General features: G+C 41.1%; 1 protein-coding gene across 1 annotated transcript; it reads right to left on the minus strand.

Annotated features, from left to right (window-relative positions):
* Positions 1-766: 766 nt before the first annotated feature.
* Positions 767-19169, minus strand: LOC311117929 (tripartite motif-containing protein 16-like). The gene is made up of 6 exons (XM_084192823.1): positions 18532-19169; positions 18016-18111; positions 2355-2588; positions 1950-2109; positions 1765-1824; positions 767-1533 (listed from the first exon to the last, which is right to left on the minus strand). Exons 1-6 carry the CDS (start codon positions 19126-19128, stop codon positions 1019-1021), a joined length of 1662 nt encoding a protein of 553 aa, XP_084048949.1. The 5' UTR covers positions 19129-19169; the 3' UTR covers positions 767-1018.
* Between the last annotated feature and the right edge of the window lie 2128 nt (positions 19170-21297).

Genomic DNA, 21297 nt, shown 5'->3' on the forward strand with positions numbered 1-21297 from the left:
CATGAATCATATTTAATAACTGAACAGTAGCAGACCTAACTTCATCTGTTCCTGACTCTGGGTAGTGGATTAAAAAGACCATCAATCTCCAATGATATTAAAGTACAATTCTGAACATTACTGATATACTGAGTGGCAAGTCAAGACATCTGCTGGGTTTTTATTGTTTGGTTAATAGCACCACCGGCTGGACAGGTTTAATGTTGCTTGACTGAGCAGGATGTGAGAATAAAAGATGCCAAATTTAGGGCCGGTTTCCCGGACATCTCCATTGAACATGCTTTTTAGTCTAGGACTAGGCTTCATCTGTGTCCGGGAAACCGGCCCATATAGTTCAATTAGCAAGTAAGTAACACTACCTGTTCCATGATACTGAGGAAAATGACATTGAGACAGAGAACCAATTGAGAAAACATTTCAATGGTTCTGAATGACAACCAACATACATTAACAGCATACATCATGATTAATGTAAATGTATAAGATTAAAACGTTGCACTTACAAATAATATGAATGCATTGAATTGTAATTCACAACATCTTCTGAAGATGAAATCAATCAAATCATTGTACATAAAAACAGAGCAGAATGAATCATCACATCTGGGGACCATCACCATCAGCATGACTAGTATCTATGTGGACCCGACTACAGTTTAACCAGCTCAGCTATAGACTACACCAGCATGACTAGTATCTATGTGGACCCTACTACAGTTTAACCAGCTCAGCTATAGACTACACCAGCATGACTAGTATCTATGTGGACCCTACTACAGTTTAACTAGCTCAGCTATATACACCAGCATGACTAGTATCTATGTGGACCCTACTACAGTTTAACCAGCTCAGCTATAGACTACACCAGCATGACTAGTATCTATGTGGACCCTACTACAGTTTAACCAGCTCAGCTATAGACTACACCAGCATGACTAGTATCTATGTGGACCCTACTACAGTTTAACCAGCTCAGCTATAGACTACACCAGCATGACTAGTATCTATGTGGACCCTACTACAGTTTAACCAGCTCAGCAGTACTATCATAGAGCCAAAACCCAGGATAGAGGGGCTGAGTGAATGTGGTCTGGACTCTGTGGAGGAGGGTCATTGTGTCAGAGACACTGTAGAAGGACAGAGTACCTGCCTTGTGATCCAGGTACACTCCTACTCTGGAGGACCGAAGGCCTGATACTTTAGTCTTAACATTATTGTGTCTGAACCAATAACTACCACTATAACACTGTAAACTCCAGGACTTGTTGTTGTGTCCAAATCCACCATCTGTCCCTGTTCTGCTGATGTCTTTATATGAGACTGATGTATCAACACCCCCCCCACTCCACTCCACCTCCCAGTAACAGTGTCCAGACAGACCCTCTCTACACAGAACCATACTGTATTTGGTGAATCTGTCTGGATGAACAGGATATGGTTGGACTTGGTCTGTACGTGTCACCTTTCTGTTCCCTTCAGACAGAGAGAGGTGTGTGCCTGCTGTGTTTGGGTCCAGTGTGAGCTGACAGGAATCTGGGAGAAGAGCAGAGACCAATGAGGGGAGTTAGAACAATAAGTTAAGTCAGATACTGTATCTACCCTGTCTTTGATTAGAGCACAGCAGAGATCAAATCAGAGAAATATGAGGAGTCAGATAGATACCCAGTCTTTGATTAGATCTACTATTGCTATATATTTCTAGAGGGATTGTTAGGAGTGTCAGTAAAAAGAGACTGTTAGTTACTTCAGAATAAAGAGACTCACATTGTAAGAACTGTTCTCTGGTCTTGGGCTCTGGAGGCAGTATACCATCCACTATATTCACTACAGACACACAAACACATTCACAGAGAGAGGGAATGTTATCATCATACCATATTCCACATGTATATGACTAGTAGGGAACTTTCAATGGTCTAAAGTTGATGTTCTTATTATTTTCAACACACCTGTAGTGGAGATCTTGGTCCATTCTCCTTTTAGGACGTCTTCTAGTTTCTCTCTCAGTTCAGACACAATCTTACTCATATCTCCAAAGTACTGAAGAGGACGGACAACGATGCTGGGTAAGTCTGAAGATACACTGGTACCGGAGAGAGACTGATAGCTCTGGAGAGAGAGAGAGAGAGGGTGAGAGAGAGAGAGAGAGAGAGAGAGAGAGAGAGAGAGAGAGGGTGAGAGAGTGAGAGAGAGAGAGAGAGAGAGAGAGAGAGAGAGAGAGAGAGAGAGAGAGAGAGAGAGAGAGAGAGAGAGAGAGAGAGAGAGAGAGAGAGAGAGAGAGACAGAACCAAATGATTGAGAGTTTCACATTGAGTTTTAATTTCATATCACATGTATTAAGGCAGTTTAGTTACCTGGAGGAAATGGATGTGATCCTCTGTGTGTGAGAGCTGCTCCAGCTCAGTGCTTCTCTTCCTCAGCTCAGCTATCTCCTGCTCCAGTTGCTCCAGGAGTCCTTCAGCTTGACTCACTTGAGCCTTCTCTTGGGCTCTGATCAGCTCCTTCACCTCAGAGCGCCTTCTCTCAATGGAGCGGATCAGCTCAGTAAAGATCTTATCACTGTCCTCCACTGCTGCCTGTGCAGAGCTCTGTTAAGAGAGAGAGAGAGAGAGAGAGAGAGAGAGAGAGAGAGAGAGAGAGAGAGAGAGAGAGAGAGAGAGAGAGAGAGAGAGAGACTGACTTGTCTTACTTTAATGAGCCATCCTCATTACACTAACACCCCCACCCCTAAAAGCACATTGCGTGCAGGTCCACAAGCAGAACGCCTGGAAGCTGCGGAGGTGCACTAATTTGCGTGCACTAATTTAAAAATCACTAACTTGCGCTGCAGGTCCACAAGCAGACCACCGGGGGCATTGAGAATGGCCAATTTAAGCCATAGAGAGGATGCCACCAAGTTGTTGATGATCAGCACCACCCCTCTGTATGACACTTGGGAGATTAGCCACCTCCACTTCATCAGCCTCAACACCACCGCTTGTGACACTCCTTCCCAGTTCTTCCTATCCCAACCCTCCGAGCCCAGATACACCCCAAGCATCTTGAGCCACTCACAGCCCCACTGCAACCCCCCTGGAAGCTGCGGAGGTGCCCTGTCCCTCCATGACCCACATAACAGAGCCTCACTCTTGCCCCAGTTTACCTAAGCAGAAGACGCCCCCTCGTACACCCTCAAACTATTCTCCAGGGCCTGTAGGTTCTGCTCATCCCTAACCAACACAGACGTCATCAGCGCCATGCTCTACCAGCTGAGCTACAGAGTTCTGCCCTCTATAAATCAGAGTACAACTCCACAGCCTCATCTCCTCACAACAGAAGTTACCCACCCATCAGCCTCCCTCATCTCCCCACAACAGAAGTTACCCACCCATCAGGCTCCCTCATCTCCCCACAACAGAAGTTACCCACCCATCAGGATCCCTCATCTCCCCCACAACAGAAGTTGCCCACCCATCAGGATCCCTCATCTCCCCCACAACAGAAGTTACCCACCCATCAGGCTCCCTCATCTCCCCACAACAGAAGTTACCCACCCATCAGGCTCCATCATCTCCCCACAACAGAAGTTACCCACCCATCAGGCTCCCTCATCTCCCCACAACAGAAGTTACCCACCCATCAGACAAACGTAAAACAAGGGATTTTCTTGGTTTCCCCACTCTGTTTTTCCAACCCCTCTGGTGAAACAGAGAACTGAGCCCTTTAATATAATATAACATAATGTGCCATTTTGCAGACGCTTTTATCCAAAGCGACTTACAGTCGATAATATATATATTATTTTTGCATGGGTGGTCCCGGGGATCGAACCCACTACCCTGGCGTTACAAACGCTGTGCTCTACCAGTTGAGCTACAGAGGACCAGGTGCAGACACATTTATGAAAGCAAAGACAAGGTCATTATTTGGGCTCTAAACACTAACAACCTACCCTTACATACCTCTTTTGCTACCCCTGCACTAAGATTTCTGCCATGGCATTTAAATGTTTTTGGTTTACATATTCCCCCAGTCTTTGCCGCCGTTCATGTTAAGGAAGTCTAACCGTGAAATCTCCATAAGAGGTGGGAGGGAAGTCACCACAATCAGAAACCAGTAGAGAAGCCCATAAAGCCCATGCCAGAAAAAAACATAAATTTAAGCAGATTCTGAAGACATGCCCTTATGAACCCATGACCCATTTTCTCAGCCTATACCGCTTCCTGGGTGAGAGGACACTAAACCCGTCTGAAAACGAGACGCCTTGTCCTCCGCTCCCGCAGACTAACCTCCCCCCTCTTCCTCCTCCTCCATTGGCACGGTACCGTCCTCCTCCTCCCCAGTCTCTGCCCCCTTGCACTTCCCCCCTGATCAGAGCCTCTTCCCCAATGACAGGCAATATTTCCTGGGATGAGCCCACCAAGCCTTCGCCCACCGGAGTCTCTGTTACTACAGAAACCTGCCTCAGCTCATGTAGCCCAGCTGCAACCCTCCCCACCACCGCTTTCTCCACGGCCTGCGCACCACCACTTGGCCATGCACTACTACCGTGTAGCTCAGTTGGTAGAGCATGGCGCTTGCAACACCAGGGTTGTGGGTTCGTTTCCCATGGGGGGACAGTATGAAAATGTATGCACTCACTAACTGTAATTCGCTCTGGATAAGAGCATCTGCTAAATGACTAAAATGTAAACAATTTATTCTCCTCCCTCCTGGTACCCCTGCCATTTATTTGCAATTCTGAGTAATCACTATTTTAGTAAGGATTAGTAAGGAAAAACACTTTATTCAGTACTACTGCAGTTGCTTAATAATTCCAATAGATGGCAGCATAAGACCATGAATGACATTTCAGAAGATTAGTTTAGTTCTCTCCCTGGATACACCACCACTCCCCCTCACAGGAAAACTCCTGCCTGAGCTTTTTACTGTCCCTTTCCACACTGCTAACGCAAGAGGAAGGACTGAAAACACATTACTGTGAAGTAATATAATGATGAGTCATGTTTATTATTACCTGTTTTTATGGTCATGTTTTGAAATTATACTTCATTACTATAATGATTATCAATACGCCTGAACATTAATTCAGTCACCTCTGGTCGACAAAAACCTATTTTCCTAGTACATTAATTGTCAAATTCATCAACCAGTGTCGTGTATGAAGATTATGACTATTCTAGAGGGACAAAGAGTGGATGTTTATCTTAGTTTAAAAGTAGCCAGTTGTAGGGTGACGCCCCAGGGGAGACAGGTGATTGGACAGCAGAGGGAGCAACCCATATTTTTACATTGTTTATAAGTACAGGCTGGAGGAAGGGGGTGTTAGAAACAGACAGATTATGTTTGGGACGCTGTTTCTCCAGACCCTGCAAGTCTGTAACTCATGCTGAAAGCTTGTGATATGAATAAAACTTATGATCAAGGTTCAGTATGAGCGGACTCCTTTGTTTGACAGCAATGAGCACCAGCACACGACGTGACACGACACAATGGAGGCTCCGCTGAGATTGGTCTGCAACTTCCCTTTGTTTCATTCATGAGGATCGAGATGACTACCGCTCAAGCCGGCTAAAAGGTGAGATTCCTCACAAATTATTGGGCGTTAGTTGTTTGGCTGGCTTGTGAATGTGCGCTGGTGAAGGTGTACCATGTAAATTACTTGGGATTGTGCTGGTGTGGTGCTATTGCGGTCGACTAGGGGTCTGTAATAATTATTCTAAAATTTGGTTTAATAGGTAAACGGCAAATAATAGGAAGTCTAGAACAATTGATTGGTAGTGAATAAAGGCAGGAATACGTATACACAATTAGGGCATTGTGAATCTGATAAGACCTCGAAACGGGGCCATCATATAGGATGGGCCATAAAATCCTCTAACGCATTAGGTGTTGAAGGTGTGTTCTGGGAACCCGGGTTTTTGGAATATGTTCAATTGCATGTTACCGCTCAGCGGGTGGTTGACGAAGCATTTTGTTTGATGTAACCTCTCATAGGATATCCATGAACTCACGGCAGCATAAAGTTAGTGGTAAAGGGAAAATAATTTAGGCACAATGCAGGGTACCTGGTGCGTGTTGCAAGCCACAGGTTAGCTAAAGGCTAATGCTAATGCTGATGCTAAATGCTGGTTGTGTTTCATGCCATATTGTACATAAAGGCTAAATGCTAAATGCTAATTGTGTTGCGTGCTACATGCTAACGGGTGTCCTTAGGGGGCCATTGCGATGGAATAAGCCTCTTAAATTATGTTTGTGTGTGTAGAATTCAGAGTTCTATGCAATTGTGAGCTCTGTTAAGTGTAATTGTTTGATTATAAGGGGTAAAATAGTGAAGCTGTAGCGGAATGCTAGCGTTCTATTGTCTGGGAATCGTATCGATTAATGTATTGCGCATGCGTTTAATTTTACGACACTACACTACAAAACGGGGGAGTTTATGGCACGAGATTATGAGACGTTGGTTTACGGCACTAGACTACAACACGTTGGTTACTAAAACTACAACAAAGGGGATTGTGGGTAAAGTGTCATATTTCTGTTGGGCTGTGCTGCAGGGGGAGACAGAGAAATAGCCACAGACAAGAGAGATTTGGACACGAATCTTTTAGTTGTTAAAGCGGCGGTTGTTTGAAAAGGAAACTATTTGTTGAGATGTAGTGAATTTATAAATTAAATATATGTTGACGGATTATAATAAATTAAATTAAATGACGATTAAAATAAATAAAAAGGTTATTGAGCTATTTAGTCCTGAGTTAAGTCTTAGAGCGAATGTGAACGAAGGAATATTGAATATGCTTGAAGTAACTCAGTATTGCATTAACTACTAAAATCTTTTTCTGTGTCTCTGTTCTTTTGTCATATGAGAGGAACGATGGAGAGAGAGAGAGAAAGAGAGGGGGTGCTGACGTATACATCACGTCACGTGACGCGACGGAGGATCGAGTCAAAATGGTTTTGGTACTGGTCTCTTTGCAAAATCTTCCCCTACAGGATATTGGATGTTATGACAATTTCACAGAGGCTTGGCAACAGACTGGTCATTTGAATAAAATTTGCATTTTGGAGTCTCTGGCATCACTTGGGTTTGATTGCAGTTGTGTTGAAAATTGAGTACTGACATTATTCTGTAAAATTAAGATAATTAGGTGCTTATAGAGCAAGGGGGTTTATGGGAATTGTAGTGTTGTAAGGTTAGAGGGCTTTGTTTTTAGGATTGGTAAGATAGCCACTAATGGATAAATTGGTAAGATAGGATATAGAAATAAAAAATTGGTTTTAATTATTCATAATTTTTAAGAGATTTTTTTATTTTGATTAGAAATATTTTTTGAATAAAAATTTTAATTGATTATATTTTATTTTAATTGGAAATGTTTTTTGAATAATTTTTTTAAATATTCATATTTTGGTTGATTGATTTAAAAAACAAACAACAACAAAAAAAAATGTTTTTTTTGGTTTAGGTTTATATTAATAATTAAAGGGGGGAAGCCATAGGCTGTATAGTCTAAAATAAAATAATTCACAATAAAGGAATATAAAAGGGTTGTTACAATGGGAGAAAGGACAGCAAGGCTATGAAAGTCATTACACCTGTTGATATAGTACAAAATAGTAATCCTTTAACTAAAGTATTGCAAGGTTATCCGCCAAATGAAACAAAAGTTGCCCTTCATTCTCAAACAAAAACTGATAAAAGATTCCAGCGATAAGATAAACAAAGGTATAGAGAAAATGCTAAAGGAAGAGAAGGCGACAGAAAACTAATGGCAGAAGTTAGTACACGTTTCTCACATACGGATCTAGCAAAAACACCCCCACCTTATGAGAAGGAAGTAGAGCTTAGGGATGTTTATCCTCAGCTTCCAGTGACCATCCAGGAGGGTGATTATTGCATCAGAGATGAAGATGAATGAATAATAAATAGAGGACAAGCAGAAACGCCAATAAAAATGAATCCAAAACTCCAGAAGTAAGAAAAAACCGAGATGTCTGGAAACTAAGAGAAGAATGAGGTTCGGAAAGATGAGGATGAAGATACAGAAGAGAAGAAAACCTGCTGAGAAAAGGATCCCAAGAATTGGAGAAGAATACATTGAGGTCAAGGAAAGGCCAATAGTAAGAAGATGATGGAAGATTATATTTCGAGGACAGAACTTAGAATATAAGCTTTTGAAGAATACTGATAGGTCAACAACAAGAAGGAACAGGACCAATGAACTCTCAGAAAACTCAGTCATACAACTGGTGGAGAAGACAAGCTTTGGTTAGGAAGAATCAGAGTGCACCAAATCAACAATCACTGCCACAGCTTCAACAGGACCAGTTCCAACCGCAATTGTACCAGCCACCAAGGGGGGTACCAGTTATCCATATCCACAGCCAGTTTCGGGACAGACACAGAATTGGAGAGGAAGAGGACGAGAAGGCTTAGAAGGAGGAGGAAGATTTCAGCTACACTTCCAGCAACTTTCAGAAGAGTGTTATAATTGTGGACAGATTGGTCACTTTACCTGTGACTGCAATGCGCCAGGAGGAAACAACAGAGGACATTTCTAAGGAAGATAAAGGAGCAAGTGAAGATCACCCTGGTCTCCAGGTGAACCCCTACAGGGGTCCGGAGCAAGGATTCTAGAGGTGCCTAGAAGATACGAAGGGGGGTGTCAGCTGGTAGCACCAATTAGGAAGGAAAATATCCAACAATTGAAGTGAAAACAAAGGACTATGAGAAATGATGGTGAATAGTGGAAAAACTTTTATCTGTGTTGAGCCTAAAGAGGTTAAACATCTCACTATGTAAAATTAACTAATTAGGATAGGGATTTGAGGTAGTAAAACAGCTGATTACTCTTAAGGAACCAATTGGGCTCTGCTATAAAAATCAAAGACGAATTAAAATAGACATACTAATATTAGAACATATACCTATTGCATTGTGGGAAAGAGATGCATGGTGTAAATTGAACTGTACAATAAGATGTACACTAGACGACTGTCTGGTAGAGGATTTTTTTAAAAAGAATAGGGTTTTTGGGAATCATATTTGCTTAAAAAGATAATATCATAGGAAGGATAATAATCTATTAGACTGCCTATTAGACAATCTGTCTGGGAAATAAAGTTAAAAGGGGTGACTGTTATTCTGGGTTACATTCCTACACCAAGAGATTTCAAACTAGGCTAAAAGGTGTTTAGTCGTTTGCCAAGTCTGTGTGTGAAGAAGTCAGAAGCAGGTGGGGACTTCCCAATCACATATTCTAAAAAATTGGTAGTAAAGGGATTTTGTGAATAAATCAGTGGAAAAAGGGTTTTAAAAGTTAGGAGAAAAGATTAGATAAAAAAAGTTAGGAGAACTAGGGTTGAAGGAACTCTAAGACAGTAAGCTAAGTTTCAAAGTTAGTAGTAAGAGAGAGAGAACAGTGGTGAATGACATTTTAGAGTTTAGTGGGAAGATAGATATGGTAGGAGTTTAGATCTGTTAGGAGCAGATGCATTGAGAAAGTATGCGTTGCTGAAATGATAAGAGAAGATTGAGGGTGATTGAGTATCTATATTTACAATTCCCAGCAGGAAGATCAAGGTAATTGTAGGTGTATTTTTTATAATCAAAAGTTTGAAAGTGAGGGTTTAGAGTAGGAAGAGAGAGTGAATGTAAGTTACATTTACGTCATTTGACACTAGTGGTGATAGATGGAAGTACAAGCAAAGGGTTCAAAGCTTTGGGGAAACTAGATGAAGTAACAATAAGGATATTAACACACCAGTCTATTAAAACAACAGTGAGAAGCAATTTAACTCTTTCAACATTGATAGTTATTAAAGCCATAAATATATCGCATTTGATTATAAGGGAACCAATAGCTCCAGCACCAATTTTAGAGGAAAAGACTGTTATTAGGGTTAGGATGAGTGATCCAGCTCATCTTCATTGTAGATGTGAGAGATGGAGTGGAGAGGGGACGTTCCTCCCACATGGAGAGATAATTATGGAGAAGAAGTATTGTTATCAGGACCAGAAGTAGAAGCTGTTGCACCTAGTCAAAGGAAGTATAGTTTGTACAACGATATGAAGTGGAAGAGGGTTATGAGTGATTGTTCATTTGTTTTGCGTAATGTTACAGAGAAAGATCAGGGAGAATATATGTGTACTTATCTAGTGCAAGCATTAAAATTTGTTCCGGTTAAGAATTATTGGTTAAAAGGCTATGTAATTCGTAAAGTGACGCTTAAAATGGAAGATGTGAAATCTGTTGAAGCTTCCACAGTCACCGAAGGAGTTCATGAGGAGTAGATTACAGTAGCCACTCCAACAGTAAATAATACACAGAGGATATCGGGAACTTTCCCACTAGAAGTAGTTAAGAGTGTTAATACATCAACTAAATCAACTACTTTAATGGTAACTTTGGAAGGGATTAATGAGGCGACGGCAATAACAAATGTAGGAAGTATGACACCGACACCGACAACAACTTTTCTGAAATTAACGCGGGTAGCAAGAAGGACTCAGGGGTTTATGTTACGGATGGAGAGTGCTGTCAATGATAGTACGAATAGGGTTAAAATAGGAAAGCAGATAGTGGTAGAGACAATATAGATTCATCTGAAATAGTGAAGGATACTATCATGGAGGTACAGGATGAGGTCTTTGATTTTAATGACAGACAAGGAGAGGTATCTGATCAGTACCGCTCGTTAGGGAAGAGAGAAACTAAATGGATGGGTTTGATTCTTCTGTTGTGAAAATTAAAAATGGATGGGCAGGTAGGAATCTTTGGTTCCAGCAGCTAGCTCATTCTGTAAGATCAGTGAGGAATCTTGAGGGTCCATCTCTGTTGAGAATTCCAGCACCAAACATTTTGGAGACGGTCGCTCGACCTCTATCAAGTATGTGTCAATCTTATGCTTTGTCATGGCTATTGTATCAGCAACAATCAGTAACAGATAAAATAATGTCGTTGTCAAAACATTTGTTTAAGGCTAGGGTTAGCTGTTATTGGGTTAAGTAAATTAACTTATGTGAATTTGTTAGATGGGAAGTAAAATCGGGTAAAAGCGAACCCTGAAGCATTGGAGGTGAAACCATTGAGGGCTAAAAGTTGTTTTTGTTCTAATAAAACACATGATGTCAGGGGTATGTTTATGGGAATATCAGATTGTGATGATTATATGATGACTTGGGATAAGCATGAACATAAGGTTAGAGATGACAAATATAATGTAACTTTTTATGTTCCAGGTAGTAAGAAGAGCAGGACTTTGATGGTTAAAAGATTAGCTTTTGACTGACAATGTGACTATTGGGAATTTTAGAGATATTTGGAGGGTTTGTGGTGATGAAGCATATATATTCTTACCCTATGGATGGACAGGATGTTGTTACATGTCAACGTTGAAGCTTCCATATGAGGTTTCTACCATTAAAAGAGGGGTAGCACCAGACACAGATAAATCTGAATCTAGGTTTGGAAATAGGGTGAAAAGGGACATGGCGACATTTCATAGTCTGGGAAGCCTATCATTGGAGGATAATTCTAAGAGAGAAGGGGGGACTTTTTCCATGGTATGGTGTAACATTTTTGGCAGATCATATTGATAATATTAGCTATACTTTGATTCCAGATAGTTCAGATAGTATCACTATGCGTTGAAGAATATAAGGGATGCGTTTGGTAGATCTGAAGGAGCTGGATGGTCAGCGAAGACTTGGTTGCAAGATCAGGCCCAGTAGGAGCAGTGATGGATTAGATTTTAATGGCAGCTTTGATAGCACTGTGTGTGATGTTTGTGATTTGTTACTGACCTTTGAGAAAGCTATAATATGGAGATAGGTTGGAGTAGTGATGCCTGGAGACAACACTCACATGCCGTTGTTGACTGTTCCTGATCTGGATGAAGATGGACAAGTGGGACTGGATGATAAATATCCTTTTTGAATATTTGATCATTTTTCATTTTTTTTTTCAATATTAGGGTGATTTTAGTATGATTTTATGAATCAAAGGGGGGAAGTGTATGAATGAATCACATTATCCTATTTCAATATTCTATCATTTATATTGATTCATACATCATTTATATCTAAGTTTTATATTCTTAGTTGATATTGATGTTTAATTTGAAGGTGTTGTTTTGCAAAATATACTGTTTGGTCATTTATTTTCTTCCAGAAGCATTTGGGGGAAAAGGTGGAGATTGAAATACTCAAACAAGGACAATATGAAGGGACAATATGAAAGGACAATGACTGGAGGAGATGGAGCTAGGAGGGTGTGGAAAGATTCAGATTCCATCATCAACAATACATTGGAAGAGGAGACTACGGGGGAGATGAAGTGTAGTGGACTACATTCCAGTGTCTGCAATGAAATATAGACATATTTGCATGTGTAATACATAATTTGTGTCATATTCTTAGGTATTAAGTTTTGTAGAATGATATTTGATGTTATTGAATACATGTGGGAATCTTAGATGTTTTTGTTTATTTCGTTGATGCTTAGGGACAGGGAGTCTAGGCAGGGAGGGTCCGATGGGTTGACCAGCCTTGGTGTGGAAATTTTTGGGATAGTATTTTGTTTGCTGGGGCTTTCAGGTGTATTTAATTGCATCATAGTTTCAAATGCATTTATAAAGATTTATGGATTCATCGGGAGTACCTAGGTGGTTGCCTGGGGCAGAGGGACCGTGAGAGAATTTTACTGTGTTGATTGATGGATGGATTTGGAACGAAGGTTGCCAGACAGTTTTTCGCTCTCACACTCCATAAAGATTTGTTCATATTTCATAGTAATGTATTCACACTCCATAAAGATTTGTTCATATTTCATAGAAAGGTATTTACACTCTAGAGGAGAATGTTTTTGGTTTAATGTTAAAGATACTCAATTAGATACATTTTTACTGGTCATAATCCTATTCTGTTTGTTTTCGAGACTTTTAGTTAGTCTCGAAGGGGGGATATGTCGTGTATGAAGATTATGACTATTCTAGAGGGACAAAGAGTGGATGTTTATCTTAGTTTAAAAGTAGCCAGTTGTAGGGTGACGCCCCAGGGGAGACAGGTGATTGGACGGCAGAGGGAGCAACACATATTTTTACATTGTTTATAAGTACAGGCTGGAGGAAGGGGGTGTTAGAAACAGACAGATTATGTTTGGGACGCTGTTTCTCCAGACCCTGCAAGTCTGTAACTCATGCTGAAAGCTTGTGATATGAATAAAACTTATGATCAAGGTTCAGTATGAGCGGACTCCTTTGTTTGACAGCAATGAGCACCAGCACACGACGCAACACGACACCAGCATCGAGCACTCTGCCTTCTCACGCAAGCGAGGGGCATGTTGAGGTAAATATGCTAACCGCGACGGTTGCATTATGTAATTTATTGGTGGGCTGGAAGATGCAGTGTTTTTTCTTTTCTATTCAGAGGCTATTTATTCCCAATATGAGAATTTTATGTAGAAGGTTTTTATAATGCATGTTTACTAGGGTTGAGTTTAGCGAATCTGAGTAGGGATTATTTGGGTTAAATACCTGTCCTTCCTATCAATCATATTGCTGCTTGTAGCCTATAACTGATGTTCCCCACACTAGAAACACCGATAACTACAGTGGGGAAAAAAGTATTTAGTCAGCCACCAATTGTGCAAGTTCTCCCACTTAAATAGATGAGAGAGGCCTGTAATTTTCATCATAGGTACACATCAATTATGACAGACAAAATGAGAGAAAAAAAATCCAGAAAATCACATTGTAGGATTTTTAATGAATTTATTTGCAAATTATGGTGGAAAATAAGTATATGGTCAATAACAAAAGTTTCTTAATACTTTGTTATAAACCCTTTGTTGGCAATGACACAGGTCAAACGTTTTCTGTAAGTCTTCACAAGGTTTTCACACACTGTTGCTGGTATTTTGGCCCATTCCTCCATGCAGATCTCCTCTAGCGCAGTGATGTTTTGGGGCTGTCGCTGGGCAACACGGACTTTCAACTCCCTCCAAAGTTTTTCTATGGGGTTGAGATCTGGAGACTGGCTAGGCCACTTCAGGACCTTGAAATGCTTCTTACGAAGCCACTCCTTCGTTGCCCGGGCGATGTGTTTGGGATCATTGTCATGCTGAAAGACCCAGCCACGTTTCATCTTCAATGCCCTTGCTGATGGAAGGAGGTTTTCACTCAAAATCTCACGATACATGGCCCCATTCATTCTTTCCTTTACATGGATCAGTCATCCTGGTCCCTTTGCAGAAAAACAGCCCCAAAGCATGATGTTTCCACCCCCATGCTTCACAGTAGGTATGGTGTTCTTTGGATGCAACTCAGCATTCTTTGTCCTCCAAACACGACGAGTTGAGTTTTTACCAAAAAGTTCTATTTTGGTTTCATCTGACCATATGACATTCTCCCAATCCTCTTCTGGATCATCCAAATGCACTCTAGCAAACTTCAGATGGGCCTGGACATGTACTGGCTTAAGCAGGGGGACACGTCTGGCACTGCAGGATTTGAGTCCCTGGCGGCGTAGTGTGTTACTGATGGTAGGCTTTGTTACTTTGGTCCCAGCTCTCTACAGGTCATTCACTAGGTCCCCCCGTGTGGTTCTGGGATTTTTGCTCACCGTTCTTGTGATCATTTTGACCCCACAGGGTGAGATCTTGCGTGGAGTCCCAGATCGAGGGAGATTATCAGTGGTCTTGTATGTCTTCCATTTCCTAATAATTGCTCCCACAGTTGATTTCTTCAAACCAAGCTGCTTACCTATTGCAGATTCAGTCTTCCCAGCCTGGTGCAGGTCTACAATTTTGTTTCTGGTGTCCTTTGACAGCTCTTTGGTCTTGGCCATAGTGTAGTTTGGAGTGTGACTGTTTGAGGTTGTGGACAGGTGTCTTTTATACTGATAACAAGTTCAAACAGGTGCCATTAATACAGGCAACGAGTGGAGGACAGAGGAGCCTCTCAAAGAAGAAGTTACAGGTCTGTGAGAGCCAGAAATCTTGCTTGTTTGTAGGTGACCAAATACTTATTTTCCACCATAACCTGCAAATAAATTCATAAATAATCCTACAATGTGATTTTCTGGAGAAAAAAAATCTCAATTTGTCTGTCATAGTTGACGTGTACCTATGATGAAAATTACAGGCCTCTCTCATCTTTTTAAGTGGGAGAACTTGCACAATTGGTGGCTGACTAAATACTTTTTTTCCCCACTTTATCTGTGCTAGCAAACCCTGTGTTCCACCCCTCCCATGTGTAACCTTGAAGTTTGTTAAGAAACAAACACTTGTCTATGAAAAGAGACATGTTTAACGGATTCCGCTTGGCACCCAGCCGAGAGCGCACGAAAACCACTTGCAAATTTACCAAAACTAACCAACTACTTGCAGTCTGTTCGTAAGCAATAAACGGAGGCAGATTAGCCACCACAACTCTTGTCGAAAGAGGCGACAAACCCCTCACAAAAATCACACTCGCAACAAGACAAACCTTTTTCATTAACACAACCACCGCCTTGTTCATTCTGGATGCAGAGTGCAGATGTTCCGCTCCAACCTGTTCGCCGACCATGAGCAAAATTTCCTCCACACCTTTCTCCGGAACGCACCCGAAGCGACAGCGTTTTTTCTCCACTCGGTTGAGGCCATCACGCCGCCCTAACAAACTACCCCTACTCCCCCCTCAACTCTAAACGATAAACAGTGGAAACCAATAAACAAACCCTCCACCATGAGAAAATACATTCATAAAGTACGCAAGAACCAAAAGAAAAAAGAATAGTAGCCCTCCTCAAGAACCACAAAACTCTCACGCAACCAACTTCTTCTTCTATGATATGATGGCGGTCCACAAACCAACGTTAAAGGTGCATGCCACCACCTACTGTGCTGGAGTGTGTGGTCAATCACGGTTTCCAACATTTCTAAATCATCCTACCTAACTCAGTACTTCTGAGAAAATAAAGAAGAGCCCTACTAACTTCTAATAGACCCTCCCCCATCCCCAAAATCCCTTCCAAACCCCCCCAACCCCGTCCAACCTCAATGACCCTACACTTCAATCTTTCCCTCTCTTCAACATACTAACAACAATATAACAACACATGCTCCACCGTTTCATCGACCATACCCTCCAGACACAAACCATTCACATGCTTGCCAACCAGATGTAATGACGAGATCAATGTTCAATGTTCTAAGCACAATCGAGAAAACACCACCTCTTCCTTCCTAATCTGACCTTTGAATCTTGGTCCATCGACCTTTCTGTAAAACTGTAAACTATTCATATAAATACCGGCCCTTGTGCTCAGAGTACCATCTCTTCTGTCACACATCTATCAAAATGGCTCTGATCTTACATTTGGCCTCACCTCTACCCAGTGGAACATTAATATCAATTATATCTAGTTTCAAACCTCTTTTAGCTAACTGGTCTACAATTTCATTCCCTTCCACACCCGAATGTGCTGGGACCCAGCAGAATCTCATTACTACACCCATTCTCTCAATTCTCCATAATAACATTAATACCTCCAATAGCAGGTAACTCCTATTAGATTTACCAGATTATTACCACTGCCTCAGCATACGACACCTTTACGTTCCATTTCTGCGGTATAGTTGATAACCATTGCTATGAACTCTAAGAAGCTAACTTTACTAAAGCATATATCACTCGTTGGCCTATCCCTCTGTGCTGGCACAGATCTACTACTCACAGGGATCCTCTCAGGATCTCTCACCCTTGACCCATCCTCCTCTACTTCCTTCACTGCCTCAGCATACGACACCTTCTGCACTACTCTGACTCTAGCCACCTCAACCTGCCTCTCTCGCACCGGACACTTCCAATCCCCAGCAACATGGGCAACCCTCCAGTTGACACACACAACTTTATCTACCAAAACTACACAATCCTCTATCCCATGCCCTCCTGCACACTTCCCACATCTTGGAATCTCCCTCCTACAAACTGCTGCAACATGACCATAAATGTTGCACCTGAAACAGTGCAGTGGATTCGACACAAAAGCTCTAACAGGATAACTGATATATCCTAACATGACTTTATCGGGTAAAGACTCAAAACTCAAAAGGACTGACAGTGACTCCTCTGTTTCACCACGCTCACCACTGGGTCTGCGTCCCACCAAATGGCGGGAATCACAAACACCAGGAATCTTCAACCTTAATTGCTCCACTTCAACACTTAACGCTACCCCAGAAATCACTCCTTTCAATGGTGCCCTGTTCCTAAGAGCAAAGCAAGAAACAGATCTTGACCCAAGTTGCGTGACACGGAGCGCCCACTCCCTCCGGTCAGAAGAAACACAAACAAATATCACAAGTCCACTACAGGTTACCTTCACTGATTCAACTGCACCCTACTCCTTTCCCACCCACCCTGAAACAACAAATGGATCTGCCAAAAGGTATGGATCCACTTTCTCCAAAAATTTAACTCCTACTGCACCAGATTCTTCTTTATCATGTCCATTGATGCCAGGCTCTGGTTCTGAGCTCTTCACCACACCTTCTACCTCACTTAACTTTCCCTCATTCATTTCCATTTCACCTCCAGAACTCAGTCTGGCGAATGGCTCACTCTGTTTGCACTTGAGTTATAACATTTGAAATGTCTCTATTACTTTGAAACTTTTGTGAGTGTAATGTTTACTGTTAATTTCTGGTGGTTTATTTCACTTTTGTTTAGTATCTATTTCACTTGCTGTGGCAATGTAAACATATGTTTCCCATGCCAATAAAGCCCTTTGAATTCAATTGAATTGAGAGAGAGAGAGGGAGAGAGAGAGAGAGAGAGAGAGAGAGAGCTCCATGTTAATGTATAGGGGACATGAGTCAGTCATGGTTACTCATGGTAATGTGATGAAGTAGCCCCGCCTTCGACAGCCTGTTCCCAACAGTGGGGTCAGTGGGATTGGATAGGGGCCCCTCTCCCTCTCTCTCTCTCTCTCTGACTGGAGGAGAGATGTGAAATGGTGTGTCTCCTCTGGTCAACAATACTCACCTTGAGAGACTCCACAGCCTGTTGGAGCTCCTTCAGCTCCTTCTCTCTCTCCTGGAATCTCTGCTGGACCTTCTGCTGACTCATCCCCAGCTGCCTCTGTGGAGAATCACTCTTCAATGAGCTATCAAGCTTTATTTGTCCAGTAGATCAATAGTATAGTAATGGGACATAGGGCCCATAGAAGATAGGGATTAAAATGTTGAGGAACTGTCTGTGTGAAATTATATTATTATATTGTTATGTGAATGATTATAGTTTTTATGGTAGGCGTACATGTATCAAGGGGTTGAGGCTGAACTTTGGACTCATAAAAGGGCATTCGGAATGATAATGTTGTTTGACTTTAGAAAATGGTGAAACATTTGGAGCACACCCAATATACTCAAGGTTTGTGTTCATATTTGTTCTGCCGTGGATTGATTTCATTTGTATGATCTCATATTCAAACAGCCTTAGTTCCTACTGTAATTATTCTTTCTTTATCAGACAGTCACCAACAAGTAGTTCTGGTCTTACCTGTTTCTCAGTCCTCTCTGCTGCAGCTGACACTGTATCATGGCCTTTATGTTCATCCATCACACACTGATAACAGATACACTGTTGATCGGTACGACAGAAAACCTCCAGCAGTTTGTCATGATGAGAGCAGATCTTCTCCTGTAGTTGTGCGGTGGCTTTGACCAGCTTGTGCTTCTTGAAACCAGGAAATTCATAGTGAGATTGGAGGTGAGTCTCACAGTAAGAGGCCAGACACGCCAGACATGACATGAGGGCTTTCTGCTTTCTGGTCCCAGTGCAGAAATCACACGCCACATCTCCAGGTCCAGCATAGCACAGAGCAGGAGGGGGAGCAGCCTGGAGTCCTGTCTTCTTCAGTTTCTCCACCACTTCAGCCAACATGTTATTTTTCCTCAGATTAGGCCTTGGAGTGAAGGTCTCTCTGCACTGAGGACAGCTATAGACCCCTTTCAGAACATCCTGATCCCAGCAGTCCTCAATACAGCTTCTACAGTAACTGTGTCCACAGTGGATGGTGACTGGTTCCTTCAGTAGATCCAGACAGACAGAACAACAGAACTGGTCCTGGTCCAGCAAAACTCCCTGCTGAGCCATTTGGACGGTTGTTCACTCTCACACAGACAGACGACACAGAGAATCAGATAAGTTTAGTCTCCACAGAAGAGAGTTTGTGGAGGGGAGGGACTTCCTGGTTCTGCCAGAGGGGTGGGGTTAGAGGGAGGGAGGGTGGGGTTAGAGGGAGAGAGAGAGGGAGAGAGAGAGAGAGAGAGAGAGAGAGAGAGAGAGAGAGAGAGAGAGAGAGAGAGAGAGAGAGAGAGAGAGAGAGAGAGAGAGAGAGAGAGAGAACTGTACACAATGTTAATAGAGACTAAGATTTGTGTTCCTAGGTTAGGGCCCTTAATATGGAATAAATTAAATAGAGTGGTTAGAATATATAAAGGGTAACAGTTTCTATGAAGTACATATGTATAATGCTTTTAATTAATTTTGTAATGCCTTAAACTTACGTGCTATGACACTAACTATAAGCGTCCATAATAACTAATACGTGGTTGTAAAACTGTACAATGTGTTATAGATAATTAGCTACAATGGGGGAGGGGGGACTTGAAATGGATACAATGTACTGTAGCTGAAATGAATACCGTATGTATTGACTGATCATTGAGAATGATGTAACACTTTACATTACAGTGTGTTTATTGGTGTGTAATTATTCCTGTTAGTCCAGTGGTGTAAAAGTACTGTGATGCCTCATTCTTCCACTGTACTAGCAGCAGTAACCCTAGCCAGTAATACGGCTACTGTAATGGAAAGTGTTACAGGAAATATAAAGGAAGGATTTATACATGTCATCTATGATATACTGTATGTAATGATATGTCTATGTCTTCTAGATGGTGTTCTATACTCTATGTAATGATATGTCTATGTCTTCTATATGGTGTTCTATACTGTATGTAATGATATGTCTATGTCTTCTAGATGGTGTTCTATACTCTATGTAATGATATGTCTATGTCTTCTATATGGTGTTCTATACTGTATGTAATGATATGTCTATGTCTTCTATATGGTGTTCTATACTGTATGTAATGATATGTCTATGTCTTCTAGATGGTGTTCTATACTGTATGTAATGATATGTCTATGTCTTCTATATGGTGTTCTATACTGTATGTAATGATATGTCTATGTCTTCTAGATGGTGTTCTATACTGTATGTAATGATATGTCTATGTCTTCTAGATGGTGTTCTATACTGTATGTAATGATATGTCTATGTCTTCTATATGGTGTTCTATACTGTATGTAATGATATGTCTATGTCTTCTAGATGGTGTTCTATACTGTATGTAATGATATGTCTATGTCTTCTATATGGTGTTCTATACTCTATGTAATGATATGTCTATGTCTTCTAGATGGTGTTCTATACTGTATGTAATGATATGTCTATGTCTTCTAGATGGTGTTCTATACTGTATGTAATGATATGTCTATGTCTTCTAGATGGTGTTCTATACTGTATGTAATGATATGTCTATGTCTTATATATGGTGTTCTATACTGTATGTAATGATATGTATATGTCTTCTAGATGGTGTTCTATCCTGTATGTAATGATATGTCTATGTCTTCTAAATGGTGTTCTATACTGTATGTAATGATATGTCTATGTCTTCTATATGGTGTTCTATACTGTATGTAATGATATGTCTATGTCTTCTAGATGGTGTTCTATACTGTATGTAATGATATGTCTATGTCTTCTATATGGTGTTCTATACTGTATGTAATGATATGTCTATGTCTTCTAGATGGTGTTCTATCCTGTATGTAATGATATGTCTATGTCTTCTAAATGGTGTTCTATACTGTATGTAATGATATGTCTATGTCTTCTATATGGTGTTCTATACTGTATGTAATGATATGTCTATGTCTTCTAGATGGTGATCTATACTGTATGTAATGATATGTCTATGTCTTCTATATGGTGTTCTATACTGTATGTAATGATATGTCTATGTCTTCTAGATGGTGTTCTATACTGTATGTAATGATATGTCTATGTCTTCTATATGGTGTTCTATACTGTATGTAATGATATGTCTATGTCTTCTAGATGGTGTTCTATACTGTATGTAATGATATGTCTATGTCTTCTATATGGTGTTCTATACTGTATGTAATGATATGTCTATGTCTTCTATATGGTGTTCTATACTGTATGTAATGATATGTCTATGTCTTCTAGAT

The sequence above is a fragment of the Coregonus lavaretus genome (genome assembly GCF_964263955.1).
Source record: "Coregonus lavaretus genome assembly, contig: HAP1_SCAFFOLD_627, whole genome shotgun sequence".
Classification (NCBI taxonomy): domain Eukaryota; kingdom Metazoa; phylum Chordata; class Actinopteri; order Salmoniformes; family Salmonidae; genus Coregonus; species Coregonus lavaretus.